Source organism: Dreissena polymorpha, chromosome 15 (genome assembly GCF_020536995.1).
Source record: "Dreissena polymorpha isolate Duluth1 chromosome 15, UMN_Dpol_1.0, whole genome shotgun sequence".
NCBI lineage: Eukaryota > Metazoa > Mollusca > Bivalvia > Myida > Dreissenidae > Dreissena > Dreissena polymorpha.
This window is the reverse complement of record NC_068369.1, coordinates 25,771,973-25,795,829: the sequence shown is the minus strand read 5'-3', so window position 1 is coordinate 25,795,829 and position 23,857 is coordinate 25,771,973. Positions and strand designations below refer to the sequence as shown.

At 35.4% G+C, this 23,857-nt stretch overlaps 1 protein-coding gene across 1 annotated transcript in view; it reads right to left on the bottom strand.

The window, feature by feature from the left end:
- The window catches only part of LOC127859628 (uncharacterized), a 90,879-nt gene that overhangs the window by 31,307 nt on the left and 35,715 nt on the right, over positions 1-23,857 (bottom strand). Inside the window, exons 4-5 of the mRNA XM_052397132.1 lie at positions 21,534-21,649; positions 18,447-18,690 (exon numbers count right to left, since the gene is read on the bottom strand). Of these exons, the coding sequence (XP_052253092.1) occupies positions 18,447-18,690; positions 21,534-21,649 (360 nt within the window). The remainder of the gene's footprint in view (positions 1-18,446; positions 18,691-21,533; positions 21,650-23,857) is intronic.

Genomic DNA, 23,857 nt, shown 5'->3' with positions numbered 1-23,857 from the left:
TGCTGAGTGTTAAAAAACGCACTAAGTGACCCCATGACCTAGTTTTAGGCCCGGAATGACCCATGTTCAATCTTATTCTAAAGATCATTTAGATAAAACTTGTGACCAAGTTTGGTGAGGATTGGATGTAAACTACTTGAACTAGAGCTTTGTCACAGACGTGACGTATACCCCCACGTGCCGCATTGACACAGACTATTTTGCATGCTGTCTTCACAAAACAAGAGAATCCAATTCATGGCGATTTTTAAGAATTATAATGCCATTATCATTTATGGCCATTTCGACCTTTGAACTCTTGAATTCTTTCGCATGACATGCTGTCCAAATTTATGGCCATTTTTTTACTTTTGAACTCCGAGTGTGACCTAGATCTTGGAGTAATCGACATAATTTTTTCGCATGACACATCGTCCAATGATTGTGAACAAATGTACCAGGTATTTTTAAAATCTCACAATTAATGACATATTTTTGGCCTTGACAAGATCATGTATGGCTATTTTTGACCTTTGAACTCACAGTGTGACCTTGACGATGCAGATATAAACATAATTCTTTCGCGCGACACACCGTCCAATAATGGTGAACAAATGTGCCAAATGATTTTAAAATCTCACTATGAACAACATAGTTATGGCCCGGACAAGCTCAATTATGGCCATTTTTGACATTTGAACTCAAAGTGTGACCTTGACCTTGGAGATATCGACGTAATTCTTTCGCGCGACACACCGTACAATGATGGTGAACAAATATGCCAAATGATTTTAAAATCTCACAATGAATGACATAGCTATGGCCCGGACAAGCTCATTTATGGCCATTTTTGACCTTTGAACTCAAAGTGTGACCTTGACCTTGGAGATATCGACGTAATTCTTTCGCGCGACACACCGTCCAATGATGGTGAACAAATGTGCCAAATGATTTTAAAATCTCACAATGAACGACATAGTTATTGCCCAAACAAGCTCATTTATGGCCATTTTTAATCTTTGAACTCAAAGTGTGACCTTGACCTTCGAGATATTGACGTAATTGTTTCGCGCGACACACCGTCCCATGATGGTGAACAAATTTGCCAAATGATTTTAAAATTTAACTATAAATGACATAGTTATGGTCCGGACAAGCATTTTGACCTTTGAACTTCAGTGTGACCTTGACCTTGGAGATATAGACGTACTTCTTTCGCGCGACACACCGTCACATGATGGTGAACAAATGTACCAAGTCATTTTAAAATTTAACGATAAATGACATAGTTATGGTCCGGATAAACTTTCGGTTTAAAACGCAGTGACCCTGTGACCTCGTTTTTGACCCGACATGACCCATATTTAAACTTGACCTTAAAATCATCTAGATACAACTACTGACCAAGTTTGGTGAAGATCAGATGAAATTTTCGGGACAGACAGACCGACAGACCGACAAAGTGACTCATATATAGCCCCCATTACCAGTAATGGGGGTATAATTAGAGAGCGGACAACATGGTGAGGTTTAAAATGCACTAAGATACCCCGTGACCTTCTTTCTGACCCGGCATGACCCATATTCAAACTTGACCAAGACATCATCTAGATACAACTTCTGACCAAGTTTGGTGAAGATTGGATGAAAACTACTTGAATTAGAGAGCGGACAACATTGTGATGTTTAAAACGCCCTAAGTGACCCCGTGACCTTGTTTTTGACCCGGCATGACCCATATCCAAACTTGCCCTAGACATTATCAAGATACAACTTCTGACCAATTTTGGTGAAGCTTGGATTAAAACTACTTGAATTAGAGAGCGGACAACATGGTGAGGTTTAAAACACACTGTGTGACCCCGTGACCTAGTTTTTGACCCGGCATTGCCCATGTTCGAACTTGACCTACACATCATCTAGTTACAACTTCTGACCGAGTGTGGTGAAGATCGGATTTAAACTACTTGAAATAGAGAGCGGACACCATGCTCAATGTGTAAACGTACTAAGTGACCCCGTGACCTAGTTTTTGACCTGGCAAGGCCCATGTTCGAACTTGGCCTATAGATCATCTAGATACAACTTCTGACCAAGATTGGCGAAGTTCGGATGAAAACTACTTGAATTAGAAAGCGGACAACATGCTGAATGTTTAAAACGCACTAAGTGACCCCTTGACCTAGTTTTTGACCCGGCAAGGCCCATGTTTGAACTTGGCCTTAAGATCATCTAGATACAACTTCTGACCAAGTTTGGTGAAGATCTGATGAAAACTACTTGAAATAGAGAGCGGACAACATGCTGAATGTTTAAAACGCACTAAGTGACCCCTGGACCTAGTTTTTGACCCGACAAGGCCCATGTTCGAACTTGGGCTAGACATCATTTAGATACAACTTCTGACCAAGTTTGGTGAAGATCGGATGAAAACTACTTGAAATAGAGACAGGACACATAATACGGACCGACTGACAGACCGACAGACAAGCTCACTCCTATATACCCCCCTAAACTTCGTTTGTGGGGGTATAATAAAGAAGAAATGGCTTACATCTGGTAGGAATAATTGTGGTTAAAGTTGACAAATTCTCAAAATGAGCAATATCTCTTTATCAAATTATTTTAAGAATTGTCTGCAAAATTATGTAATTAGACATATGTTCATTTATATGAACCAAAAAATGTCCGTCAGTTTTTTACAGTTACTTGACATTTTGACATCAAAGAAATCACTTATAAATTCATCTGGGCACAATAACAATGAAAAATATGTTCATATTATTCTTCAAGTCTTTTTTGGTTCCTTACTTATACACATGGCCAATTATTTAGTTTTAATCAATTGGGAAATGAAGATGGACTGTTGTGATTCATATATCAACCTATATGGCCTGTAATATATGTGATTTGAAAGTATATTTTACTGTAACATGTGACTTTACATAGCACTGAAAGAACAAAAACACAATAAAAAGATACAACTCATTCAAAATTAAAAAATGTTTTATTTATCAAAACAGTACTAGCAATGAAGAGTAATTTTCATTTTGTTGCATCAAATAATTTGTTTACTATGTCATTGAAACTCATCAACAGGTCTTAACTTTCTTTTACGCCTTGATCTTAATAGTGTTCAGTTGTTCACTACATAACTTGTCGGCACCAAATTCAATCAATGTTAAAAACAAAGAATTACAAATAACAAAGTTGGCAAGCCAGTATAAAACATGATTTTATCGTATGAGGCATTAATGTCTTCGATGGTTATTTTTGATCTTTTGATATTTGTAAAGATTTCATGCTTGTCAGCAGATGCATATACGCCGACACTTCCAGAGCTGCCATCATCGAAACTGGTGTCATCAGCATGTGACTTGGCATAGCTGAAATACATAAATTTCATGTATATTTTATATATAGTGCATCTTTTAATAATCCCGCTGTGGCATAGAAGATATGGTGCCTGCCTAGCGATTGGGAGTCCGCAGGTTTGATCCCTACTTGGGGAGCGTTCTCATGATCTTTCAAATACACTGTGTATTGGTTCTTCCCAGTAAACAGACTCTAGAGTACCTCAATGAGCCTAAGGCTTTGGATGCAATCTAGCTAAAATAAACATGTTTTATTATTATAAATACATACATCTTAAGGTTTATTTAAATGGTTTTCAATTTTAATTAATGTTAATTTTCTAGTCCTTTCACAGGAAGTATGTAATGTTTTGTTCTCACAAAAACAATTAAATTCCATATTAAACAAGAGCTGTCAGAAGACAGCGCGCTCGACTTTTCGAGTGCTTGGCAGTATAACGTAAGCTATCATGGGGAAAGTGAAGAGGACCATAATTGAAACATAATGATCGTTAATGTTTTAAAGAAGTGGGACATTATAGACGATTGATCATTCTGAGTTCATGTATATTTCCCACAATCTATTGACCATTTGTAAAGACACAAAACAAACTAATAAGATTATATTTCAAGTCCGATAGCAATAGCTCGGGTGGGATGGTAAGACGGTCTTTCAAAAATAAAATAATACAAATTTGTTTGTTTTTTACCATGTTTCAAAATAAATAATTTCTTTGTGTGGGGGGGGGGAGAAACAATGTGGGGTGTGGTCATTTATTAGATGATATTTCAAAAATAAGAAATAACAAGAGCTGTGTCCGTGAAACACAATTCCCCCTACTGCGCCGCTTTGAAGCCATATATTTGACCTTGAAGGATGACCTTGACCTTTCACCACTCAAAATGAGCAGCTCCATGAGATATGCATGAAGCCAAATATGCAGTTGCTATCTTCAATATTGCAAAATTGACCTTTGACCTTAAAGGACGACCTTGACCATGACATTTCACAACTCAAAATGTGCAGTTCCATGAGAAACACATGCATGCCAAATATCAAGTTGCTATCTTCAATATTGCAAAATTTGACATTTGACCTTGGCCTTCAAGAATGACCTTGACTTTGACCTTTCACCACTCAAAATGTGCAGCTCCATGACATACGCATGTATGCCAAATATCGAGTTGCTATCTTCAATATTGCAAAATTTGACCTTTTACCTTGACCTTGAAGGATGACCTTGACATTTTACCACTCAAAATGTGCAGCTTCATGAGATATGTATGCATGCCAAATATCAAGTTGCTATCTTCAATATTGCAAAATTTGACTTTTGACTTTGACCTTTGATCTTGAAGGATGACCTTGACCTTTCACCACTCAAAATGTGCAGCTCCATGAGATATGCATGAATGCCAAATATTGAGTTGCTATCTTTAATATTGCAAATATTGACCTTTGACCTTAAAGGATGACCTTGACCTTTCACCACTCAAAATGTGCAGCTCTATGAGATACACATGCATGCCAAATATCAAGTTGCTATCTTCAATATTGCAAAAGTTATGACCAATATTAAACATTTTCCAACGGACAGACAGACGCCATAAATTTGACCCTTGACTTCGAAGGACGACCTTGACCTTTTACCTCTCAAAATGTGCAGCCTCATGAGATTCACATGCATGCCAAATATGAAGTTGCTATCTTAAATATTGCCAAATTTGACCTTTGACCTTGACCTTTAACCTTGAAAGATGACTTTGACCTTGAACTTTTACCACTCAAAATGTGCAGCCTCATGAGATTCACATGCATGCCAAATATGAAGTTGCTATCTTCAATATTGCAAAAGTTATGACAAATGATAAAGTTTTTGGACAGACTGACGGATAGTTCAACTGCTATATGTCACCCTACTGGGGGCATAAAAAGGAACAAAAATATTTTTATTTTTTTTCGAAGGGGGGATTCTGGGATGGGGCTTGGGGGATGGTTTGGGTGGAGTCCATTGTGGTATGACAGGTAAGTGTTGTTTTGTCAAAGTATGAATCAAATCTCATCCAAAAATAAAGAAGTTATGGCAATTAAAGCAAAATTTACTTATTTGACCTTGAGATTCAAGGTCATTCAAAGGTCAAAGTCAATTTCAACTTGCCATGTACAGTACCCTCATGATAGTAAGAAAGTATTTGAAGTTTGAAAGCAATAGACTTGATACTTTAGAAGTAAGTGCATCTAAACACAAACTTTAACAAAAGTTACTAAAGTTTGAAAGCAATAGACTTGATACTTTAGAAGTAAGTGCATCTAAACACAAACTTTAACAAAAGTTACTAAGTCAAAAAAGGGCTATAATTCTGTCAAAATGCCAACCAGTGTTATGCATCTTGTCCTGTACAGTCCCCTTATGATAGTTAGCGAGTGGTCCAAGTCTGAAAGCAATAGCTATGATACTTTAGGAGTAAAATGGACCAAAACACAAAACTTAACCAAGTCCTCTATTCTCTAAGTATAAAAGGGGCCATAATTCAGTCAAAATGCCAGTCAGAGTTACATAACAATAGCTTTGATACTTTAGGAATAAAGTGAACCTAAACACCAAACTTTACCAAATTTTCAATTTTCTTAGTATAAAAAGGGGCATAACTCTAAAAATAATGCTGACATGTTATGCAACTTGACCTGCACAATAGTCTTGTTGCCATAACGAAGTATTCCAAGTTTGAGTTAATTATCTTTGATAGTGTTTATGTTATTTGACTAAATAAAAAACTTTCACCAACGCCGACGGCGACGCCGGGGCGAGTAGTATAGCTCTCTTTTTTTTTTCGAAATCTGGATCTAAAAATTGATGGTTAATCTTAAGAATCTTTTAACTAAAGGCATGTTAATGTTAAGTTAAAACTATATTGATCATTAATACATACAAAATCACCAAACCCTAAAGAATAAATAGCCTGACATTTTGGAGACAATAAATATTGATATCATCACCCATGAAATGATTTAATCTGATCCCAGGAATGACTCTAACTCTGATGACTCGAAGAATCATCAAGACTGATCAGCACTTTCAAACACCTATTAACAGCAAGATGTAAATGCATGTTTCTGTACATTTTATACAAATACAACACACAAATATACTGATTAAATGCAAAAAACAATACCGTTTAAATTGTAAATACACAGGAGGTACTTCATACTAAAATTCAAATAACCAAGTGCCTAAGTGATAAGCTAGAAATAAGGGTTTGATGTTTTGAAATGTTATTGAATAATATTGCTACATACATGTATAAATATGTATGATCTGAGTGTCATATAACATACATTTAACTGTTGTTTTTTGCATTATTTTCTAATGCAAAGTTTGAGTAAAAAATGTGTGGTCTATAATTAATTTTGATTGCATATATTATACATTTTATTATCTTCACATACTATGAAAAGCGTGGGATGCATAAATTATTTAAAACGCGTTTAAAGGCTGAAACAGCAGTTCATCACCTTTATTAGAGATTTACATGTCTTTACTTTTTTGGTAGAAAGGTACTTTGTTGGCACCTTTTTCCTGTTCATGGAGTTTGGACCAGTTCCATCCACAAATGATCAGAGCATACCCTGGTATACCTGCAACATCAATATACACAAAAGGGTATAACTTAATACCGAAACAAAATAAACAGAGAGAACACCTTAAATTTGTCATAGTGATAAATGAACAAGAGGGCCATGATGGCCCTGAATCGCTCACCTGACTCATTAAGATCAGATGAAAACTATGACCTGTATTGTCTACACAATGTTTTTCTATGATTTGACCTAGTGACCTAGTTCCTGACTCTAGATGACCCAAATACAATCCCAATCCAGATTTCATCAAGATAAACATTCTGACCACAGTTCATAAATATTGGATGAAAACTGTGACCTCTATTGTTAACACAAGGTTTTTCTATTTATTTGACCTAGATTTTTACCCCAAATGACCCAAATACAATCCCACCCAGATTTCATCAAGAATTCTGACCATATTTCATAAAGGTTGGATGAAAACTGTGATCTCTAATGTCTACACAAGGTTTTTCTATTATTTGACCTAGTGACCTAGTTTTTGAGCCCAGATGACCCAAATAAAATCCCAACCCAGATTTCATCAAGATAAACATTCTGACCAAATTTCATAAAGATTGGATGAAAACTGTGACCTCTATTGTCTACAGAAGGTTGTTCTATTTTTTGACCTAGTGACCTTGTTTTTGACCCCAGATGACCCAAATACAATCCCAAACCGGATTTCATCAAGATAAACATTTTGACCAAATTTCATCAAGATTGGATGCAAACTGTGACCTCTACTGTCTACACAAACAAATTGTTGACGGACGGACGCACGGACACACGCAGGCACGCACAACGGACGCCGGACATCACACGATCACATAAGCTCACCGTGTCACTTCATGACAGGTGACCTAAAAATATGTGTCGGAGATAAACATGAACAGTTGTGGTTAAATCCCCATAGAAACAAGGGCTGTTTGTAAAACATTGCATGCCCCCCTATATGGGCTATAAGTTGTAGTCAGCAGCCATTGTGTGAATAAGTTTTTGTAACTGGGAATGGTGGTGGGTGAGTGTGGTGGGGTGGTTGGGGTTGTGGTTTGGTGGTGTAGAGTGAGTAGTAGTAAGTAGTAGTAGTATATTAGAGTCTTAGTATTAATAGTGAGTTGTCGTAGTAGTAGTAGTAGTAGTAGTCGTAGAAGTAGTTAGTAGTAGTAGTAGTGTCAGTAGAAGTGTAGTAGTAGTAGTAGTAGTATTAGAAGTTAGTTAGTAGTAGTAGTAGTAGTAGTATAAAAGTAGTTAGTAGTAGTAGTGGTAGTAGTAGGTAGTTAGTAGTGGTTTAAAAGTAGTAGTAGTAGTGGCAGAAGTAGTAGAAGTAGTAATAGTAGACGTGGTGGTGGTGGTGGTGGTGGTGGTGGTGGTGGTGGTGGTGGTGGTGGTGGTGGTGGTGGTGGTGGTGTGGTGGTGGTGGTGGTGGTGGTGGTGGTGGTGGTGGTAGTACTAGTAGTAGTAGTACTAGTAGTAGTAGTAGAAGTAGTAGTAGTAGTAGTAGTAGTAGTCTTAGTAGTAGTAGTAGTAGTAGTAGTAGTAGTAGTAGTCGTAGTAGTAGTAGTAGTAGTAGTAGTAGTGGTAGTAGTAGTCGAGTAGTAGTAGTAGTAGTAGTAGTAGTAGAAGTAGAAGTAGTAGTAGTAGAAGTAGTAGTAGTAGTAGTAGTAGTAGTAGCAGTAGTAGTAGTAGTAGTAGTAGTAGCAGTAGCAGAAGCAGTAGCAGCATTACAAAACCAATACTTAAGAATGATCAAATGGGAAAAGGTAACCTAGCACTGGCAGTAAATATGGGGCTCATTTACAGGTCAGATTTGGAATCTCTGCTGTAAAATGAGATTTTGAATGAATTAAAGGGAGGCAAATCTGTAATAAAAAGAACATGCATAAACCGTAGTTGTTTCCCTTGTTTGAACCATGCAAAATCCTTACAAGTTTGAAAAGAATTGGATGAAAAATTTGGACTTTATTGCATAAACACCATTTTCTCAATTCAAGGGGAGGTAATTCTGTACTTCATGGACAAATAATGCTCATTTTTTGTAGGGTTCGTGTCCTCATTGATATAAAGACACATTTGGAAAGGATCGGACAAAAAATGTGGAAGATTTTTGAAAGTTTTCACAAAATAGGCAAAAACGAATAAACATGCAAAGTTCAACGAGCTCCTGCGGCCATGTTTTTTGACGAATCAAATTTCTTTGAACAACTTTTTCAGGGGAGCCCTCAAAGGTCATCCCTGTGAAATTTTTTGAAAATCTGATGAGCGGTTTCTGACAAGAAGATTTTTTAAGGTTTTTACCATATAAGGTCATGGCGGCCATCTTGGTTATTTGATCACATTTTTTTTAACAATTCTTTTGTCCCATGACCTATGGATGCTCCACATGAAATTTAGTTGAAATTGGCTCAATGGTTTAGTAGAAGAAGATGTTTACAAATTGTTTACAGACAGACAGACGGACGGACGGACGCCGGACACTAAGTGATCACAATAGCTCACCCCGAGCTATCGCTCAGGTGAGCTAAAAATGCTAGGTTAGGTGAAACATGGCAAAAAATTTAAAATACTCAGTGGGGCAGGGTGTTGGTGTTTAATGGTCTCGGGTCGTTTCGCCTTAAAACCTGTTCGCCCTAGGTCACCCTGAGTAGTTTCGCCCTTGGTCGTTTTGCCTTTACAAGTGGATTGTTTCGCCCTTATTTAATTCTAATATAATATGGTTTTGTAAATCTTTGTTTTGATCTGAATAGTATGTGTTTAACATATATGGGAAATTAAGATTATTTGATTATAACAAATTTTATTATTGCGCAATTATCGGTTTGATTTTAATTGTAATTAATTAACGCAAACATTATGTACATTATGTTACAAACTACCAGTAAGTATCACGATTCATTAGTTTGGCAGAGGTATGATGCGTTGATTTGCAAATTAAAATAATTTCGGGACCAATTACAATTATCAAAAAAACTTAGATCGGCAGACGTGTAATCAGATGATTGTCAAATTAATAGCACAGAAACATTAACAGAAGATATTATAAAAGCGCTATATTGTTTTTATAAACTTTAAGCCAGTTTGCATCTTTTGATCTCAAGATTATATTATTCGAAAGTGTATATAAAAAGCACTTTGGCTATGGCATCGTAATTCATGAATTTATATATCGACATGTTCTTATGGCAGACGCATTGTGTAGTTCGTGTGATCAAGATAGTCACACCTCGCCAACATGCCATCACATGTGAATTATGTGACAGATGGCAACATCGGACCTGTGATACAGGTCTGATTGCCGTGGGGACAGAAGGTTGTGGATGAAATTAAATAGAGAAGTTTGTGCTCAGTTGTTTTGTGTTGTTTTAAATTCTCTTACATGAAATAAACTAGTGAAAATGTTATGGAAATTAAAATAAGCAAAGCTAAAAAAAACTTAAGTAAAATAAAAGTTTCGTCATTTAGTACAATGTGTGCGAGAAATATTAGCCAATATACAAAACTGATTGTGTGTGTGTGCTACTACAATGTATTGAATGTTTTATTGAGACGCGTGTATTCCTTCTTGTTATCACTTTAAAGTTATCCAGATATATGAAATATAAATAACTTTGTAGTTTGTTTTATTTCAAATCGTCTCTAGCATTGTAATGCCTCATTTCGACAACGACATACCTGAAACAAAAGACAAAATAAATAGTAATAGATACTAAGTTATATAATACTTTTTTATATCCCATTCAGCTTGTGACTAGCTAAAGATAAATTGCTGTATGTATACAAACTAGGGCGAATCGACCCTGGATTTAGGGCGAAACGACCGAGGGCGAACGGGAATTAGGGAAAACGACTCAGGTGCGAACGGTAATTAGGGCGAAACGACCCGGAATAGTGTTCAATCCACTGTAAGTGTACCAAGCAATATAGATTGAAAAAAAAGCTATATAATGTATTAATAAGAAAACGTTTTCTGTTTTCATTATAAATGTCATTTAAGTTCATTAGAATACAAGTTCAGGCATTCACAGAATAGAGGAGCTGTTTGTTGGTATTTGCATTGGTGTGGTCTGGTAACATAGATATTCAATGACAATCTGCTCAAATTGGTAGCAGGCTCTTTCGGCCCCAAGCTCTTTCGGCCCAGTTCGAAATTTCAGGCTTTTTCGGCCCAAAGCTTATTCGGCCCCAAATCGACCAGGCTCATTCGGCCCCATATTTTATTACACATATTAACTAAGGTGTATGATTGAATAAAGGTGTTAAAAATGATATTTATTGTGTTGTCGGTTTGTTCCTTTGTATTGCTTTTCATTATTGATGATTAAATGAAATTAATTGAAAACCATTATTGTTTTACAAACTGTTACCAATTTATGTAATTGTTTTAATTGTTAAATTGTACCGGCTTTTAATTGCATCGATTGTCAGTTTGTTTGTTAAATATTGCGTTTGATTAAAGGTGTAAATGATGAGTATTTGTTTGGTATGTTCCATTGTTGTTTTTTGTCGGTTATTTAGCAATTCTTAACGAAATTATTGCAAAAACGTATAAAATTGCTATATTATTGTGTTAATTGGTATCATAAGTCATTTTGCTGTCTATGTTATACTTTGGTTACTAGTTCTATAATTGTACTGTGAAATTTGGTATGATTCTGGATGTTACTTGTGTTAATCGTAAATAAATTTTTAAGTGTTTGTGTTGGTGATTGTGAATATGTGATGGAGGAGGACAAGTACGTGTTTAGTGTGTAAGAATGCCGTTCGCTCGCTGCAGCATTGCATCACAAGTGACGTTTGCGACAAATGGCAGCATTGCACCTGCAATACAGGTAAGTGTTTATTCAAATACTAACAATAAAAGTTAAAATTCTCTCGCGAAACATTGTAAAACTGCTTTCAAATGAGAACTGAGAATACACACTACACATGTATGTAATAACCTGATAAAGATCATTAAACCGGGCATAGGTGCGAGTGTGCTAGACAATGGCTTCATTTGATAATGATTGACGGGCTCGGAGTAATTAAAGAAAACAACATCTGTTTAACATGGTCAAGTTAGTTATTAATCAATTAGGTTATGTTGAAAATTTATGACGAATTTTGCAAACACTTTGTAGGCATATCCGCGACAGAATATTTTAGTGCAAATAGGGGGGATATTGTTCTTACCTTCATCTGCAATGACGGCCGCAACCGCCCTACAACGCCTGACATCAGCCTAAACTTAGAAGATGTCGCGCAGTCAACTATGCTTGAGGTACTAGTTACTTCTCCGATATTATTGTTATAAATATGAAGTATATTCAGGTTTTTACAGTTTCACAAGCATAAACAAGTTCAAAGATAGTTTTAATTGGTATTATTAATCATTTTGATATCATCTATTTAACGGACTAGATCTTTATCATGCTGTGCTAAATGATTTTTCTTTGTGTTAATCGTAAAGCGTAAGTAAAGTAATATAAACAACATATTTGCAACGATTAATTCAAATAAAAAATGGGGCCGAAAAAGCCTGGTACCTGGGCAGAAAGAGCCTGAAATTGGGGCCGAAAGAGCCTGAAAAAACCGGGGCCGAAAGAGCTTGGGCCGAAAGAGCCAACAACCCTCAAATTAATCATTCAAGTTTAAGATTAGCAAATCGTGGTGTAAAATGTCAACACATTAGGCCACATTAAATCGAATTTTATTATTTTATTAACCGATTAGTACAAAACAAAATGTTTATAATAATACTGCTTGCCATGTACATGGTGAACTACTCCTACAAATACGATATTTATGTACATCGACACATAAGAAACCTAATGATACCTACCAGGTTGGCTTCCAATCTCGCCTGCTTATAGCTCTAATCATGCGGTTTCTTTGGCATGCTTTTTTGCCAATGTGTGCAGCGTTACAGGCTTGACATATCTGCCAACTTGTCCCCAAAAATTTCGTCATTCAGGCATACAACAATAGAATTTTCCCATGGTTTACTTTTTGCCTGTTTACTTTTAACAGTCCGGAAGTGAGCGATATCTACCCGAATGGGAGAATACTCTACTTCGACCATTCTATACATAGATGCATTCGGTACCCCTCGCAGATTATCATAATGATGGTGACCAATCGCACATTCTCGGCCCTTTCCGTCAAACATCGGATAAGTACTTTCATTTTGTCATTAGTATAATCTGTACAGGTTCTATATGCTCTTTTTTATCTTAAATGTAAGTTTCAGACTACTTGTGCGCAGTGAATGTGTTTTTATGATTGCAGGTTCGTTGTTTTCTGAATTGAGCCTAGTAGAGATCAAGAAGGCGTCCACGGCTCCGAGAGAGTGTGTGTAGACCTACTGTGGTCTGCTACCTTAAGTGGTTAATGACAAAAATAAATTACACAGCCTACCTGTGAAATGTATTTTTTTAAGCTTTTACACTCACTTGCAGTGTGGAAATGGGCTTTGATGAGCTTAGATTTCATAATTTGGATGTAAATAACTGATCTGAAAAAGGGAGGTAATTCAAATATTAAAAAATGGCTATTTTCAGCTGGAATCCGCAAAAAGCTCTTACAGTGATTTCGCTGTCCGACATCCAGTTTGTTATTATTTTATCACGTTACTCTTACCGTTACATGTTATTTGAGGGTTTCTCATGTTCTCAGTGTCTTATGTATGCTTAAACAGTTGTATTAATGTAAGAAAATGAGGAAAATAGACAAAAATCAAGGACAAGGGCACTCCGCAGGCTGAAAGATCAACTATTGTTCTCAAAAAATAGGTCCAGACATGTTGGGAAAGGTATCGGCTGTGCAAATCAGATGTATATAAGCATGAGCAGAGTGTTTACACGGTTTCAAAAAGGTTCCAGGAGACATTTTAAGTGTGTCTCTCTTAGAACTCTGAAATCATGAATTATCAGTGTAATAGGAGTAAAGTGTCACTTTGGGTTAAGTGTTTGGTGTGAAGAAAGACAGTCTTTTTTTGCAAAACAGTCGATTGAAAACAGTCTGTTTTTTAAGAATTGTCTAAAATACTAGAAAAAGATGCTTTAACAGTTATGAAAAATAGTAATTGGTGTCCTTAATTGGTAAATGATGGTAAGATGTATATAAGCATGAGTAGAGTGTTTATAAAAAGGAAAACGGTTTGAAAGGTGTCTAAAAGGTTTCAGGAACCATTTAAAGAGTCTCTCACTCAGAACTCTGAATGCATGAATTCTCGGTGAAATAGAAGTAAAGTGTGCACTTTGGGTTAAGTGTTTGATATGAAGAAAGACAGTCTTTTTTGCAGTACAGTTGAGTGAAAACAGTGTGTTTTTGTCAGGAATAGTCTAAAATACTAGCAAAAGATGCTTTTGCAGAAATGAAAAAGAATAATTGGTGTCTTTATGGTAGCAGTACACGGTAGGAAGCAGAAATATGCGAAATGGCCCCGGTCAAAAAGTGAAATATTGGGAAAGGGTTGGTTTAAATGTCAAATTGAGGTTAATAGGTCTTATTGTACCCCCAAATTGCATTAAATCCTAAGAAAATGACCATTTCAAAATGCGAAACTATGGGGTCATGACCTCTTGTTGTTGTTGTGTTCTTTGTTAGGCAGGAAGGGCAACTGCGGTAGGCATATTGTATTTTGGGTTCTTTTTAAGCTGGAGTCGCTAGAAGGGTCACGCTGTGAGTTATTGCGCGAAAACGACCTGGATACCTGGTATTTATTCATGGTTTGATGGGTTGTGCTATAGTTTGCGTGTAAAAATATCATTCCAAAAGCAGGCTGTCATTACGTTTCTTTCGTACCCAGCCACTTTCGTACATGGTAAACAGTTGATTTTGAAGCTCCTTTTTGCGGCCTTGTCATTCTTTCATTTTTGTCATTAGTATCACCTGTACAGGTTCCATATGCTTTTTTTATCTTAAATATAAGTTTCAGACTACTTGTGTGCAGTGAATGTGTTTTTATGATTGCAGGTTCGTTGTTTTCTGAATTGAGCGTGGTGGAGATCAAGAAGGCGTCCGCGGCTCCGAGAGAGTGTGTATCTACTGTGGTCTGCTACCATAGATATAGGTCCTTTTATATCTATGTTATCGTTTTATTTAGTGCAAACATAGTGGTGTGTAACCCGAACTATATTTTTGGTGTAATATCTTCCGCTAAGAATCGTTAGAGGTTACGCATGCGCAATTAATTTCCTTCTATATTACATATAAAATAGTTTAAGTTTGATATCAATTTTAATGCATGTCATCAAATTCTGTGTGTTGCAACTTAAAATATTTACCTTAGAATAGGCACACCAGTTTTGACACATGTGGAGGCGACCATTTTGGGCTCAAATAGTATGACCTACTTTCAAAGCTGGGAACCATCAACAGAAAAAGTAGAGCACAAAAATGGCTAGTTTTCTTATTGCTTACAAATATACCTTCAAATTGATACCAAAACGTACCATTTTTGCAATGTTTTTTACAAATCCTAGGCAGCATGCACTGAACAATGTGTATCAAGCTGACTGCATGTAACCCTGCAAACAGGAGTTCCGGTTGGGGGCTATGTGACCTAGACATATCCTTCCACCAAATACACCCGCGAGACGATCGCCCTTATGGCGGAATTGGCAGAGAATTCCCGATTGTTAAAATCAATCCTGCGGAGGAGTCCGGAGATAGCCGATGTATAACAATTGCAAATATTTTTTATGGTCACAATATACTAAATAGTTTCCCTATATAATTCAATGTAAAAGCGACATCTTTAAGCGAAAATAAATGCAACATTTTGCACATAGAGACCCCCATACCAATACCTTTTCTTAAAGGCCATTCTAAGCCGATATGGGCAATAAAAAGATATGTAATGTACGAACCAAGAAAGAACTTGTCAAAAGTCAAAATCGACTGTTTTTGCAACTTTTTTCCGGCCGTTTTATAGTGGAATGTAACCTTTTTTCGGTGCAATGTTTTCCTTTAGTCTCTAAGTTTATCATATTTCAGGGATTTAGTAGTGAGCACATACTCATTCCCTACTACTTTCTCCAAAAGATAAAGCCAGAACACCAGTTTAAAGTGTACAACATGCCTTCGATATTTTTTTAGAGAGTACATCACTACATGAAACGTTTATTTAGTATACTGTAACCTATTATGTGAGAGAAAGGAAAGACAACTCTGCGTGGAGATTGCACCGGAGATATAGAAACCGAACGATTTTACACTACCGACGGTTTTTGGTGAAAATTTAGTTGGACTTTGTCGATTCACTAGCTGTAGGACTTACATAAAGTATCATTCTACTATACTTTTATTTAATGAATACATTTCCGTTGTTGGTGATTTAAAATTATTGTTTATGATATAGAACATAAACATATTGATTAAATCTCAAAGTCGCCCTGCCGAAAAACACCAATGTAAGTGCAATTAATATAATTTAGGAAATACTGGTTCTTTTAAGTTTGAATAAAGTTGTTGTTTTCACTTCAATAAACAACTAATTGGCTTTCTTAACATTTTATTAACATTTGAATATTTTGTATGCAATGACATCTAATTTTAAACAATAACATTAATAAATATTCTATTATATTACTTCTTAGAAATATTGGTCCTTATATATCTATATTATCGTTTAATTTAGTGCAAACATAGTGATGTTTAACCCGAACTTTATTTTCGGTGTAATATCTTCCGCCCAATCTCCACGCAGAGTTGTCGTTTCTTGCTCTAACATACAACTCTGCGAAATGCTCAGCTTGCCATTTTGCCTATAAAATAGGTAAAACCGAACAAACGCATTCAATGTATATTTGATTGGATATTTAAGATCGCATGAATTAAATTAAGAAATATGACTTTTAAATGTACGATAAATCGTGCAATAACTTGCGAGTTTTAATGCAACTCTTTGGAACTATTTTATTGCCCATTTATGCAGATGGAATCATTCCACGCACTTCACAAATGTAAACAATTGAACATAATTTTTATTGAGTGACGTTAGGAATTGCTTCGACGTGTGTATGTATGTTGGTTTCTTAACATCAAAACACCATATCAATTTTATCATAATGAACTAAGACTGATATAAGATATCATGGTATGAGATGGATTTCTTTAATGCAGTGAATGCAATGTAACCGTCGTGCAAGAGATTGTTTAGTATACTGTAACCTCAATGATGAACGCTTGGAATGAACATGACATGAATGAGACGCTTTCATAACGATAGTCCGTTCTGAGCCCAACACAGAGCCTGAGGTGAATGTAATGTAACCGTCATGCAAGAGATTGTCTTCCGCCTAGAGGCGTTAGACATATCCTAACACCAAATACACCCAAGAGACGATCGCCCTTATGGCGGAATTGTCCGAGGATTCCCGATTGCGACTTGCTATGGCCTAGCGTCTACGCCGCAGGCCAATAACACGTATTTAATGATTTAACTAACACTAAAATGGGATGTATATATTATTTTTGACAATGTCATCTTGCTGTAGAAAATATCATTCCTGGCCCAATGTTCAAAATAGTGAATGGTTGAAATCAGATGCGGCGTTGCGTGGTACTATAAGAAATGGATACACGTTCAGCCTCGTTATGGAATTCTGCGAGTCACGTGACTTCGGCCTCTTATCAAATTTGGCTTATTGTGAAAAGGGTCTATAAGAACTCATGTCCCGACCAAACATCAAGAAGATTACGCTAAAATGTGATTATAGAGTGTTACAACTGTTTCACGAAAGCCATCAAAGGAAAAGTGCCAAGCCGAATGACCATGTTCCTCAATTGACTGAACTCGGTCGAGATATCACTAGAACAAAGGAGCAGAGCAAGTTCATCAATGTCTTACCGAATATATACCTTATAGAGTGTTAACTATTTTTCACTTTAGTCATGAAAGGCATACTACCCCGTTCCTGGGGGCATTGTTTTTCAAGACACCGTATCAATTTTGAATTCGGCAAAGAGATCCATGTAAAACAAATGTTTAGTCCAAGTTTCATGTAAATTTCATGAGGATTGAACTATAATAAAGAAGACAACAGAATGACGACGGACAACAGGCGTTAGACAACAGGCGATCTTATAACATCTTCATGAGCACATTGCGCTCCGGTGAGCTCGAGTTACACTCCTGTCAAGATACATACACATATTTTTTGTAAATGCTTAAGCAAGCTTTTTGTAAGCAAACTCGACAAAATCAAACATTAAGTCCAGTTTGTTCAATGCTAGGTACCAATATCATGTAATGCACTAAACTGTGACCAAATCAAGAAACAGTCGTTTCATTGTTGGATTTAGATCATAAGTTGTTTAACAAAAATAATGATAATACAATAGAGGGACAGCAACTGACCACAATAATTTAGAACTATGGATCATATGAGCTAAACAATCATACCTGAACGCAGTCATTTATGATTGCATACAAATAATCGGCTCCTTTTTACAAGCAAATCAATCATAATAACTCGCTTGCGACTTTAAAAGTAAGAGTATGTACATACCTTTAATACAAGCATTACTGTAGATAACGACAGCAGGTTCTGGTTGAGGGCCATAAAATACGTCTGGAGTCGTAAGCGTGGCTCTAATTGTAAGCTTGCAGTCAGCATCATTATTAAATACCACTTTTTTTCTAAATGTTTTAAAAGTGGCTCCAGGACAAGAAACAGCATTAGCTGCACATGATCCATTTTCAGCAAATTCTTCTTGGCACTCGATTTCAAGTGTTGTGTAGGTTCCAGAATCCTGCAAATTCAGGTTAAGATTGTCGTTTTTTTTCAAATACATCCTTTTACAACATAATTGTACGAATACATTTTAAGGACAAACAATACTGATGAAAACTATTTCGTAACCAATACATGTTATATGTTTCGAACTCTGAATTAAAGATTACTGTCATCACGTCCATACAGGCTTTAATAAACCAAAAAGTTCCAATATTGTAAAATCACCTTTTTGCCTTTGGATGGCTTGTATTGATTTGAATAAGTTGTATTGTGCAGCCATTAATTGTTTTCCAATCATCTGTAATCCAAAATTAGCAGTAACGATGCGGGATACAAAATACAGATTCGTATTCACAACATACTGTATTTACTGACATTCCTACACCGTACTGCCGAACTTATCAGATAACTCAAAGTTGGCCAATCTTTTCTCTTGCTTGTCCCAAAATAACGATATTATGGAGAATTTCTCTAAAAACATGTTAACGTTTAGGACATTCGAGAAATTTTAAAAGTTCACACAACAGTTTTACAATTTTAATGCTATACCAAATGTAGGATATTTTCTAATTCAAATTGTTTTCAAGTTATTTTAAGGTCGGTACAATTGATGGTATCACCAAAAACGTTTTGATCAAATGTCCTTAAGATAGGGGGAAAATATGACGTCCTAAGCATTCATAAGATAAACTGAAGTCGAAAAACGCAAACCGCACGCATGTAAAAAGTGATCAGAAATGCTGTATGAGAACGGTGTGCTCAGGTGTCCATAATTAGAATGGCAAACATGCCATCGGGCACCAACTTAAGAATGCAAGAAAATAAATTGTTGGCAGCATGTTATGTAAAGTTAAGGTAATGCTTTTAACAGACCAAACCATTTTCGTTATTGGAAGAGATTTTGTAAGAACCAATGCTTTTAACAAGATTCATTATGATTGGGCATACGCTTTTTTTAATTGAATCCAGTGACCTAGTTTTTTTTTTTACTTTACACGACCCAGTTTCAAACTCGTCAGATATCAGAACAGAACACTTTGTCCGGCGTTTAGACAAGAGACCCATGAGACCCTAAGAAACGTAAAAGTTTTTTTAATTTGTATAAATAAAGTTCGCTTCTGTTAAATAGTCTGTTTCATCAAACTGTCGCTATACTTGTTATTGTGTTATAGACATTCGGCAAGGATGTTTTTGCCTATTGCCTTTTAATTTTGATTTAAGCACTTGCTTTCAAGCAGTATTTTTAATGCTTGACGACGTCAAGCGGTATAAAGAAAGGTGACAAGGACGATGTCCTGTCTATATTTTTGTTGTGCGAACAAGTGTTTTTACCTTTAACCCGAGATTTCTGACAAGGCGGTATAATATGAACATTATGATTTATAATCAAATTTCTACAAGAAATTGATCTTTTAAACAAAGCAAATATTACAATTAAATTAATGTTTTGAATACATTTGAGAGCACAAGGTTTCATTATATTGTATTGAATTTGTCTGTGGCATTGAATTGTACTAGACAATAAACTATCAAACATGTCTTTTGAACCACAATATCTTTAATGTTTTAAGAGATATAGTATTTCTAATACAAAACAATATATTCCTTGTAAACAAATACATAGGGAAGGCACGTTTCATTCAAATGAACAAATAAAAACAAAAGTTATAGCAAAAAACAGTTCCTTTGTTCCATGAACGAGGTCCGCAAAACGCACACATAGTATAGCCAAAGTGCAATGCAAAACATTTACCGAAAGTTTTTAGGCAAACTAACAATGGCATGACTTTAAAAATATTTTAACTTTGAACCAGTTAAAATATTTTTTAAAAAAACACAAACTCATTTTTAAACTGCAAATAAAGACCTACAATCTTATTTTGATCATTTTGCAAGAAGCATGGTGGAATCACTGGGTTGCTACTTTAAAGAACTTCATACCATATAATTTTGAACATACGTACTTTTTAAGTCACCATCTTTTTTGCTCCTCCTACTCGACACTTTAAGAACAGAAAATCCGAAAATTGAAAATAATTTAATTAATAAATACTGGTCTTACCTAGGTTAGGTCCTTTCAGCGTTATCGGAGGAACACATGTAAATACGGGTTGGCGGTAACACACACATACCAGGGGTAAAATAATTTTCCCTACTTACACTGGTAGAGGAATATTAACAATATAAAATTGGTCGGGTAGAATTTTTCAAGCAGCTTTGAAGCGGAATAGTGAATAATCTTAATATTTCCACAACTTTGGTAATTAACATTCAAAAGTAAAATTTGGTGCTAGAAATGTTGTTAAAATGTTCAAGTGTATTTAAATTAATTTACCAAACAAAAATTCATTATTTTCGATATGAAAGATGTTTATGGTATGTTATTTAAAATAATAAGATCCATTTGCACTTACTGTGTTTATTTATTATCGCAATAAGTTTCTATAGATTTCATATTGTTTAATTGTCCCTTCTCTTCATCAGTCATGTTTAAGAAAGGTAACGCTGACTTAATTTTCACAGATGCATGATGTCGGTTCAGATATGTGAAATGACTTAGTCTTAATGCAAAAACATTGTATAGAGTTGTTTATAACAAGCTTAAATATGGGGAGCAAAAATACATTTTGTAAATGCATTTTGTCTAACAGTTGATGATGATGTCAGTTTTAATTACAGCGCCAACTAGCTTTTTAAAAGGCAGGTCTTACTTATACTGCGCCTTTTATATGCCTCTTATTACATGTTTATCAAAATGGGAAAACACATAATTATATTTTAGTACACTTATAGCCACCTTTTCTAAGCCAGAGCCTGTCGAACAAATGATGAAGTTGTTAAGACCTGAGTAACTGATACCTCATATTGCCATTCCACTTGCACAGAATCGGAAGAATCCAAACAATTTGTTTCCAGGTATATTTCCTTGTCAGACTTGGAATGCTGCGATACGACTGAGCTGTTATCTGGCACAACTGCAATAAAACACACATCACACATATTATAATATATCACAATAAAGATCATTTAACAGTTACATTCCAAATCTGATGAAAGGATGTTCACACATTTACTAATAGCTGATTTTCTTAAAACGTGTAAACAAGAGGACCACGATGACCTAGCTGAATTCCACCACTTTTTCCAACTTGACCTGTCAACCCAACCAGTTTTACCGCACTTGACACACATGTTCGTACTATTTGCGAGATACAATTCTCACCATGTTTCAGCGATATTTAGTTTTACATGTGACTTCTTGAGTGTTAATATCGGATTCCTTATATTTGAAGAACTATGCCAAATTTGAAACACGGCTATATATTTTCAAGATAACCATAGATTAGATAAACAAGATAAACATTATGGCCAGTTTCCATCAATACTGAGTAAACATGGGGCATGTAGAGTGTTAAATTTTTTTCTAATATTAAACCTAGTTACCTAGTTTTTTGACACACTTGGACATGATTCTAACTGGGCCTTGATATTGAAGACAAGAGCTGACACTATAAAATTACATATATCACAGAAATGCTATGCCCAAACATATGCTCACGTTGAACATTGTGTCAGGGAAATTTTATCAGGGGATATAGCTTTACACATGGCACGATATCTCTTAATGGTGGTCCTTTGTGGTACGTAATTTTAAAATTGTATGATTAATGACATACTTCCTGTTTGGACAAGCTGTTTTATTACCTAATGAAATGCTTGACCTAATACATTGACAAGGACTTTGGAGGTAAGAACAATTTTGTAAAAAGCAAAAGATCGTCTTATGATGTTTATCGTTTGTGCCAAGTAAGCTTTTTAAAGGTCAGTAAGAGACATTTAAGCACTATTTTCTTTAACAACTTGATTTGCCCAGCAAACATTAGATATATATTTGATTTGACAAATGAATAACTCATTTCAGTTAAAAGTATTAATATATATGTTCTGGGTTTATACTTACATTATTGGACCAATGTTTAGCACGTTTAAGATATCCACTGCGTACATCATAAGCACAATACTGACAATAAACCTTCGACATGACCATTTATATAAATAAACATGGGATATGGCATCGTCAGGGCATCGGTGTACGATAAAATATGATGCGGTTAGCTGGATTCTGGCAAATATGGTTTCTGCAATTTTAAATTTGTTTTTAATGTACAGATAAAGCATTGCCAATCCCGGAAATATTCAGTGGTCGCCAATTGGTTTTAAAACTATATTTGCACTACTAAACTTAATTATGACAGATACTAACATCTTTTTAAAATATTAAAAAATCGATGTAATAATGCAATTATTTAATTAAGTACCTCAGACGTTTACAAACATGCACACAACTCGTTCAAATGAAGCACACAATGTTTAACAATATCAAACATTATCATGAAACTTCAGTACATCGAAGATAAATGGTATAACCATTATGTTTTGTATCTTCAGTTTTTGTTGTGCAGAGAACATGTATTGTGTGGAATAATTCGTTTATTTTAAATATTGGAGTATTTGATCCGAGATTAATAAGACCTGCTTAAATGGAAAAAAACGAAAGAATCAAGTAACTATTGCTGTTAATCACAAAAAAACTACGTGCGTTTCTATTGATTCGTAATAAAGTTAAGCATCTTTTTGATGATCAATTGTTGTTGTTTTTCCGCCCAGATGACCCATGGATAAATGTAATCAATAGGTATATTTTGGGGTATAGTTTTACATACAGCGAGAAATATAATTTGCTTCCGGGCGTTAACACACGTCCAGAAAAAAAAACTACGGTTTCAAAACTGGCAATACATATAAAAACGGATGTTGTAATCAATTTTAATTAACAGCCAGTTTCGTTTCATACACGATTTGTTCTTATAATCCCTCGTAACAAATTACCTTGAATTATATAGATCTTGATGATGTCATATACTTTTTCATTTTCAATTTTCAAGCAATTTAAAACCGACTTCCAGCACTTTATAAGCATTTTTAAATGTTATGGCTAAGGAATAAGCATTTTCAGCTAGCACTCCATATCGTTTTCTCACACTTTGAACGGAAAAGCTTCATTTTCTAGCACATTTAAATGTTTGTGCGAACCTTGTCTAAAGAGTTCTGAAATTGACCTTGATTCAAGAATGACATTTACCTTTGAGGCAGAATGATGGGTATAACACAGAACACGCCAT